Raw genomic sequence first — 9859 nt, forward strand, 5'->3', positions numbered from 1 at the left:
CGAGGCACACACGAGGCACACACGAGGCACACACGAGGCACACACGAGGCACACACGACGCACACACGACGCACACACGAGGCACACACGAGGCACACACGAGGCACACACGACGCACACACGACGCACACACGAGGCACACACGAGGCACACACGACGCACGAGGCACACACGAGGCACACACGAGGCACACACGACGCACACACGACGCACACACGAGGCACACACGACGCACACACGACGCACGAGGCACACACGACGACGCACACACGAGGCACACACGACCACAGCGTCATCAACAACTAAACACGACAGTTTATTGTTTTGGATCTTAGTTTACCTCCACACACAGTCTGTGTGTATTAAACACACAGACTGTATTAAACACACAGACTGTATTAAACACACAGACTGTATTAAACACACAGACTGTATTACACACACAGACTGTATTAAACACACAGTCTGTATTAAACACACAGACTGTATTAAACACACAGACTGTATTACACACACAGACTGTATTAAACACACAGACTGTATTAAACACACAGACTGTATTAAACACACAGACTGTATTACACACACAGACTGTATTAAACACACAGACTGTATTAAACACACAGACTGTATTACACACACAGACTGTATTACACACACAGACTGTATTAAACACACAGACTGTATTAAACACACAGACTGTATTACACACACAGACTGTATTAAACACACAGACTGTATTACACACACAGACTGTATTAAACACACAGACTGTATTAAACACACAGTCTGTATTAAACACACAGACTGTATTAAACACACAGACTGTATTACACACACAGACTGTATTAAACACACAGACTGTATTAAACACACAGACTGTATTAAACACACAGACTGTATTACACACACAGACTGTATTAAACACACAGACTGTATTAAACACACAGACTGTATTAAACACACAGACTGTATTACACACACAGACTGTATTAAACACACAGACTGTATTAAACACACAGACTGTATTAAACACACAGACTGTATTAAACACACAGACTGTATTATTGTCCCAGCATCTTCTTGCTGTTAATCTGTTACTTTAAATGGGATTTTTCATGCCACACACAGGAGACGGGGGGCGGTCCTCCTCTCAGCTCCTCCTCTCAGCTCCTCCTCCACAGCTCCTCCTCTCAGCTCCTCCTCTCAGCTCCTCCTCTCAGCTCCTCCTCTCAGCTCCTCTTCTCAGCTCCTCCTCCACAGCTCCTCCTCTCAGCTCCTCCTCTCAGCTCCTCCTCAGCTGCTCCGCTCAGCTCCTCCTCAGCTCCTCCTCTCAGCTCCTCCTCAGCTGCTCCGCTCAGCTCCTCCTCAGCTCCTCCTCTCAGCTCCTCCTCAGCTCCTCCTCTCAGCTCCTCCTCAGCTCCTCCTCTCAGTTCCTCCTCAGCTCCTCCGCTCAGCTCCTCCTCAGCTCCTCCTCTCGGCTCCTCCGCTCAGCTCCTCCTCAGCTCCTCCTCTCAGCTCCTCCTCTCAGCTCCTCCTCAGCTCCTCCGCTCAGCTCCTCCTCAGCTCCTCCTCTCAGCTCCTCCTCTCAGCTCCTCCTCAGCTCCTCCTCTCAGCTCCTCCGCTCAGCTCCTCCTCTCAGCTCCTCCTCAGCTCCTCCTCTCAGCTCCTCCTCAGCTCCTCCGCTCAGCTCCTCCTCTCAGCTCCTCCTCAGCTCCTCCGCTCAGCTCCTCCTCTTAGCTCCTCCACAGCTCCTCCTCAGCTCCTCCTCAGCTCCTCCTCTCAGCTCCTCCTCTCAGCTCCTCCTCAGCTCCTCCTCTCAGCTCCTCCTCAGCTCCTCCTCAGCTCCTCCGCTCAGCTCCTCCTCTTAGCTCCTCCACAGCTCCTCCTCAGCTCCTCCTCGATGTTCTCTGCATGTTAGAGCAGCTGAGACACTAGAGCAGTTTAAATCCTTTTCTCTCTGGCCTTTTAACCTCAAACTGAGCTGAGTTATTATTTTGAATAATTTCATATTAATTGTTTGTAGATATGTATGATTGCACTTTGCTGTACAGCACTTTGGGTTTTTAAAATTGTAAGTGTGCTTTATAAATAAACCTTGATATTGATATTGAAGAAGTCATAAGCCACTGCACTCGAGCTAATTATAGTCTGTCAATCAAGTGTAAAGGGAGAATCTTATTGATCAACAACAGCACTTCTGCTCAGTCTGAGGGCCAATGAGCTGCCAGTTCCAAAATAACACCAACTCTGATTGGACACTGTTGTCTTGTACTCAGAACATTACCTCTTGTTATTTGAAAAATATTGTATTATTATTGCCTTAAATATGATTTTACCGACATGATTAATGGAAAGTAACAATAGTTATAAGATATAAATGTACATTTAAATGCTGAAATGTTCATGTCTTCTGTGAAGGGTTTGCGGTCCCTGACGTTTCCTTCTGTTGCTCAATTTTCGTGAAGGCAAATGATTTGGCTTGAAATAATAACGACTGTATCAAAAGAAGTCGAAAACATTTTTAAATGAAAAATCTAGGTCTATCAAGTAAGTACATTTAAACTAGTCAAAACTACTCAAATTAAAAGTATAATGTATTGCTCTCTTACCTAATGCATTCTGAGCATCCTGATTAATTTATAATCTCATTTTACAACTTTCAGGCAACTCAAATCAAATCAAATCAATTTATTTTTGTAAGGCCCAAAATCACAACAACAGTTGCCTCTGAGGGCCACAGGGAGAAATGAATCAACAATGTCTGTGGTGGCGATGAAGTCAGACAATGTCTGTGGTGGCGATGAAGTCAGACAATGTCTGTGGTGGCGAGGGACGATGTCCCAGGGTCCTCTGTCCTTAGACTCTCCTTCTCGGCCAGGAAAAACTACAAAAAAAAACCTCTTTGGGAAAAAAGCGTAGAAACCTGGAGGAGTTCCAGTGAAGGAGAGATCCGACTCTCACAGACGGACAGACGGACACGAGGAGACTGGAGCTGGACCCACTCTTCAGGCAGATGAGGGACCGACTGAGGCGAACTGGACCCACTCTTCAGGCAGATGAGGGACCGTCGGAGTCGAGCAGGACCCACTCTTCAGGCAGATGAGGGACCGTCGGAGGCGAACTGGACCCACTCCTCAGGCAGATGAGGGACCGTGGGAGGCGAGCTGGACCCACTCTTCAGGTAGATGAGGCACCGTCGGAGGCGAGCTGGACCCACTCTTCAGGCAGATGAGGGACCGACTGAGGCGAACTGGAGCCACTCTTCAGGCAGATGAAGGACCGTCCACATGGGGCAGGGACCACTTCACCAGGAGAGGGACATCTGGGTCCACAGGTCCTCAGGAGTGAGAGAAAGAAAAAGAAGGCGGTGAACAGTTTGCAAGTGGAATTAAAAAATAAATATTGTTTGATAGCATAAGTAGTCAGAAGAAGAGGATAGTGCTCAAGCTGTCATACTTCCCCCAGCACAGTTACTCCTAGGGCAGCGTAGCTGAAGCTGTGGGTTTATCTTTCTGTTCCTAACTACTCTGACCATAAGCGATTTCGAAGAGGAACGTTTTAAGCCTGGACTTAAATGAAGAGACTGTGTCAGCATATTTAACATGGGTCGGGAGCTGATTCCATAACACAGGGGCTTGGTAGCTAAACGCTCTACCTCCTACAGTACTTTTAGAGACTCTTGGCACCACCAGAAGGCCGGCATTCTGAGAGCGAAGAGCTCTGTTTGGATGATATGGTTCTATAGCATCTTTGAGGTAGGATGGGGCCATGTCATTTATGGCTTTGTAGGTCAAGAGTAGAATTTTGAATTTTATTCTGGACTCGACGGGGAGCCAGTGAAGAGACTTCAGCACTGGCGTAATGTGCTCTCTTCTTTTTGTTCCTGTTAGTAATCTTGCTGCTGCATTTTGAACCAGTTGAAAGCTTTTTATGGAGCTTTTAGGACACGCTGCGAGCAGGGAGTTACAGTAGTCTAATCTAGTCGTTACAAATGCATGGATAAGTTTTTCGGCATCACTTTTAGGCAGGATTCTTCTGATTTTGGCGATGTTGCGCAAATGGAAATAGGCTGTTTTACAAGCTTGATTTATATGAGCTTTAAATGAGAGCTCCTGGTCAAATAAGACTCCAAGGTTTCTTACAGTAGAACTGGAGGCTACACTGACATTGTCCAGTGTGACTATCTGCTCAGATAGAGCGTCTCGTAGATGCTTAGGGCCAAGCACAATGACCTCGGTTTTTTCAGGGTTAAGAAGCAGGTAGTTTAGTGTCATCCAGGTTTTTATCTCCTTCACACAAGTACTAAGTCTGTCTACTTGATCGCTCTGATCAGGTTTCATTGATAAATACAGCTGAGTGTCGTCTGCATAGCAGTGGAAGTTAATGTCATGCTTTCTGATAATGTTGCCTAATGGTAGCATATAAAGAGTAAACAGAATTGGACCGAGTACCGAACCCTGTGGCACACCGTAAATTACTTTAGAGCTTGGTGAGGAGCTCTGGTTTACATTAACAAATTGGAACCTATCAGATAGATAGGATTTAAACCAGCTGAGGGCTGTTCCTCCAACACCTACATCACATTCTAACCTCTGCAGTAGAATGTTGTGGTCAATGGTGTCAAACGCTGCGCTGAGGTCCAACAGAACCAGGATTGAGACCAGTCCATCGTCAGCGGCTAATAACAAATCATTTGTGACTTTAACTAGTGCAGTTTCAGTGCTGTGGTGGGCTCTGAACCCTGACTGGAAAACTTCAAATAAGTTATTGTCCTGCAGGTGGCGACAAAGCTGTTTTACTACAACTTTTTCAAGGATTTTAGAGACGAAGGGAAGATTTGAAATAGGTCTGTAGTTTACCAATAGGTCGGGATCTAGATTAGGCTTTTTCAGAAGAGGTTTAATGACTGCATGTTTGAAGGACTGTGGAACATAGCCACTTTCGAGTGAAGTATTTATTATATTAAGAATAGGGTCTATAATTAGGGGAAGAATGTCTTTGAGGAGTCTGCTTGGAATGGGGTCTAGGACACAAGTTGAGCTTTTAGAGGACATAATGGCTGAAGTTATCTCTGCTTGATCAACAGCTGTGAACCTTTCTAGGTTTACAGGTGGATTTATATGGGACGTTAGATTTACAGCTTGGGCTAGTTCAGGGCTAATAGCGGGGGTAATTTCATCTAATTTATCTCTGATTGTTTTTATTTTATTATTAAAAAATAGGAGGAAATCATCAGAGCTAAGTGTAGCTGGGATTGAGGGCTCTACTGCACTGTGACAGTTTGTTAGCCTAGCTACAGTGCTGAAAAGGAATTTAGTGTTACTTTTGTTGACTTCTATTAGATTTGAATAATATCTGGTTTGGGCCTTACGCAGAGCCTGCTTATAGGACAGCAGGCAACTTTTCCATGCTTTTAGGGATTCTTCGGTGTGAGAGCGACGAAATAATCCCTCTAACTTTCTAACTCTTTGTTTATGTGAACGCAGTTCTTGGTTGTACCATGGGGAGACGCGCTTTGGCCTAATGACCTTCTGTTTTAACGGCGCGACAACGTCAAGAGCAGACTTCAGAGAATTCATGGTCAAGTCGACACATTGATCACTTAAACTGGGACTAAAACTGTTCTCAGCAGGATCACATGACATGTCACTGAATATTGGCTCTATTATTTCTTTGAATTTTGAGATAGATTTTTCAGATATTGTCCTTTTCATTATAACTTTATTTTGTGGGACTGGATGATCTTTAAGAATAAACTGAAAGGTAATTAGGAAATGATCTGACAATATAGGGTTTTGAGGGAGGACACTGAGGTCACTAATCTCTGTTCCATACGTTAGGACAAGATCCAGAGTGTTCTTGTGAGTGTGAGTCGGTTTATTTACATTCTGAGTGAAACCAATGCTGTCTAACAAGGCGCTGAAGGCATTACTGAGAGCGTCATCACTCATGTTCACGTGGATATTAAAGTCTCCAACTATAACTATTTTATCCCAGGCTAACACTAAGTTTGATATAAAGTCAGAAAACTCTGTTAAAAACTCTGAGTAGGGACCAGGAGGTCGGTAGATAACTATGAACAAAACTCCTTTTTGGTTTTTCATATTTGGACATGTGATCGACAGCATAAGGCTTTAAATGAGTGAAATGCATTGTTAGTTTTAGGGCTCATGAGTAGGCTTGAGTGGGAGATCACTGCCACACCACCACCTCGGCCTGTGCTCCTGGCAGTCTGAAAGTTAACATGGCTGGGTGGGGTGGACTCATTTAGTCTGACGTAGTCGTCTTGTTGAAGCCACGTTTCAGTTAGAGCTAGAAGATCTATGTTATAGTCACTAATTAATTCATTAACTAAGAGCGATTTGGAGGAAATTGCTCTAATGTTTAGCAGTCCACATTTTACGTGTTTATTCATTTGTGTATTTGTGATTGTTATTTTCCTTAAGTTATTTGGTCTGACGCCTGAAATATTTTTTCTGAGATGTGACTGGAACTAGAATGCCTTGGTTTTAGGACAATACAGGATTAACTCAAACATGTCAGAATCAATTCAAATACAACTTTGAGTAAACTAATGATGGAAACACAGTTGTAACAAGGTTAAAATCAGTTCTGAAACACATGAATGACATCACACGAGGTAGACTCAGACTTGTAGATATGACGGGATCTCCTGTGCTCTCCTCCTGCAGGCATGGCTCACGGCTCAGTGGTGGCTGGCGTCATCGGAGCCAAGAAGCCCCAGTACGACATCTGGGGCAAAACGGTGAACCTGTCCAGCCGCATGGACAGCACCGGGGTCAGCGGCAAGATCCAGGTCCCCGAAGAGACCTACCTGATCCTCAAAGAGCGTGGCTTTGCCTTCGAGTACCGCGGCGAGATCTACGTCAAGGGCATCAGCGAGCAGGAGGGCAAGATCCGCACGCACTTCCTGCTGGGCCGCGTGCAGCCCAACCCGCTCATCCTCCAGCCGCGCAAAATCACCGGGCAGTACTCGCTGGCCGCTGTGGTCCTGGGCCTGGTGCAGTCGCTCAATCGGCAGAAGCAGAAGCAGATACTGAACGAGAACAACAACTCTGGGATTATGAAAGGACACCATTACAACCGCAGGACGTTGTTAGCGCCCGCCGGTTCGGATAGCACAAGCGGGCACCACGCAGAGTCCACCGATAAGACGGAGCTGTCGTGAGGAGAGGGGAGAGCGACAGAGTTCTACAAACTTGAAGAGATGGCACAAAAACTGAGCCAAGAAGCCATGGAATCTCAGCCGAGTAAAGCGACGTAGGGAAAGGGCTGGTTTCGCTAAGACTGAGGTGAAAAGGGTAACATTTAAACATTAAATTGAAGATTTGGGTTATAGTGTGTGGTGGTGTGTCCAGTGTCACGCTTGGTTTTGTCCAGTGATCTCAAAAAGTCTATATGACATTAATACATATATTAAAGTTCCCATATTATGCTTAATTCTGGCTTTTAAACTAATTTTGGACAACTTTTGCTTGGATTATTCACGATTCAAACCTTCTATAGGTTGTACTCGATTTTTGTGAACCCGGAAGTAATGCTGCAAGTGGAGCACTAAACTCTGCTTGTTTAGAAGTTGTGAAACGTACTTAGAAACATATCAAAAGTGAGGAATGAGTTTGGATGGACGCGAAGTCATAGAAAAGATATTCTGCATTATTTGCGTTATTATTGGCCTCTAAACTTGGTCTTGTGCCTTTGCTTTGGAATCTCATGTTTTTTAACTTAAAATAATGTATACTTTGAAAACCACACATACATGTATATACATACATGTATATCAGTCAGGCCAAAAACAAAAGCTAGCATGCAGTTGTAATAAAGTTGCTTTGAGGCAGAAATGCTCAGAACAAGTCTGGTGAGGATTCAAAAATAGCACAGGAGAGCTCCAGATCTCGACCTTTGACGTCACGACTCTGGTCAATTGAAAGTGTTTGTCTGAGGCTCAGAAAAGGAGCAGAGAAGACAAACTTTAATTTGGTACTGTTCCTTTAAAATGTATGTGTATGCAAGTATTTCAAGCCCAATTTGAGTGCATTGCAAATGGCTTGGTAGGTGCAGCGCCCTCTGCTGGAGACAGTGAGGAGTGGAGCAGTTTAAAGCCTGTATCTGATCTTTCCACTTCTCAAACAGCGACAGAGCGAAGACGGTGAATCTCAGCACAAACTTCCGAGTTCACAATCAGTAAAAAGGGTTTATAATGCGATGAGAGCAACGATGCTCGCTCACGTTTGGTAGAGGACCTTTAAGGCGAGACACTGCAGGTGAATAGGACAAAAGCTTGTCATCATGTAATATTTAAATAAGACATCTTATATTTGGGACATATAAAACTAAAATGGATGGACAAGCATGTTCTTGCTTCATTTTGTTGATATATAAAAAATGTATATGGGGACTATAGAAATCTTATTTCATTTTTGTAAACTAGATTTGACTGAAAATTTGCCTATTTGTGGGAGATAAAACAAATAATTAATCAGGCTTTGAATTAATTATCAACAAATCCTTCTGTACAGTCTCTCAAAATCTTGTGAATACACGATTGTAAAGTTTGGTAAGTGCTACTTGACGTCCCAATGTCCCATGTAGATAAATTGCTGCAAGTTAAAGATTAAAAGGAAATGGCTGCAAATTGGGCAGTGTTGTTGTGAAAAAGCAAACTGACCAAAAAATACAAAATAAATCCTATTATGTCTCGCCTTAAATGAGGCCATTACCAGTAGCTGCAATCACTGAGGTTGGTTATTGCCAAGGGACACTTTCCAGTGAAGGTCATTGAGTTCTGAGCTAATCAGAAGACACTGGCTGAAGTGCTCTGCTCTCACAGGACGAGGGGACCACTACATGACTGACCACAGGGTAACAAGTTTGTTTAGCCTAATATGGGTTTGTTGTTGCAGTTTTGGTGAAGCTCTATGATTTTCTCCAGTTCATCTCAACAATTCGAATACTATTATTTTGGGTAGATTGAAAAATGTGGTGACAACTTGAAATTCCAACTGCTGTACTTGATTGTGAACAGCTCACAGTGGTCCAATTCCTTCAGATGCCCTGCCAGTCTGATATATAGGCCACTGGAGCGAAGAATAAAAACAAAGATTGAATTTGACACATTCCAACAGAACTTTACCTCTGGCCCCACCCACTGCAATTGTTCGACCAATTAGGTGCCTCCAAATGGCGCCTCTCTATGAATGTCGCTTTTGAAACGGAGGATAAAGACTGTGTTGTTTCTTTTTTACGCCCCGCCCCTGTCCCGCTCACTCGGCCTCAATGTCCAATAACAATATTTATTTTGTATTTCTTTTCTATTTAAACCGACAATAAAGGGGTCTACTTTTCTTACCTCCTGGTTGTGTCGTTTGTAACTTCATAGTTTGCTTTTACAAAACTGTTTTGTTATGGCCTAGAAGAGGTGCATTCCAATAGTTTAGAACACGGCTTGAGTTGAATAGCCTGGTTTAGAACAATAAAAAGAGAGTATTTAACAATTTAGGGGTTTGATGCACCTTTCTAGCAAAATAAAATAAAACAAATTCAAACATTTAAAAATGTCTAAAATGCACCAAAAAAAATCCTGTTAAAGAAAGAAAGAAATAAAATCATATATATATATTATATATGTGTCTGTAGCGCTAGTTTATAAATGTAACTGTCCCATCTTGAAGGATATTTTGAAATAAAATCAAATCTTCTGGTTTTACTAAAGTAAGAATACAATCATTTTATTCTCTTGCCCTGTATTTAAACTCGATCCCCGAGATCTTGGCCTGGATCATAAAATTATAGTTACACAAAAACCAGAACTGTTAATCTGTTACTTTAAATGTGA

The 9859-nt window shown here is 43.4% G+C and overlaps 1 protein-coding gene across 2 annotated transcripts in view; it reads left to right on the plus strand.

The window, feature by feature from the left end:
• adcy8 (adenylate cyclase 8 (brain)) overlaps positions 1 to 7478 on the plus strand; it is a 169956-nt gene extending 162478 nt beyond the window's left edge. For both annotated transcript variants that reach the window (XM_072441912.1, XM_072441913.1), the window contains one exon: positions 6696 to 7478. In XM_072441912.1, the coding sequence (XP_072298013.1) occupies positions 6696 to 7192 (497 nt within the window). In that variant the 3' untranslated portion in view covers positions 7193 to 7478. The remainder of the gene's footprint in view (positions 1 to 6695) is intronic.
• The last annotated feature ends 2381 nt before the right edge of the window (positions 7479 to 9859 follow it).

Source organism: Eucyclogobius newberryi, unplaced genomic scaffold, assembly GCF_026437365.1.
Source record: "Eucyclogobius newberryi isolate DKJ021-1_F unplaced genomic scaffold, fEucNew1.0.hap1 SCAF_12, whole genome shotgun sequence".
Lineage (NCBI taxonomy): Eukaryota > Metazoa > Chordata > Actinopteri > Gobiiformes > Gobiidae > Eucyclogobius > Eucyclogobius newberryi.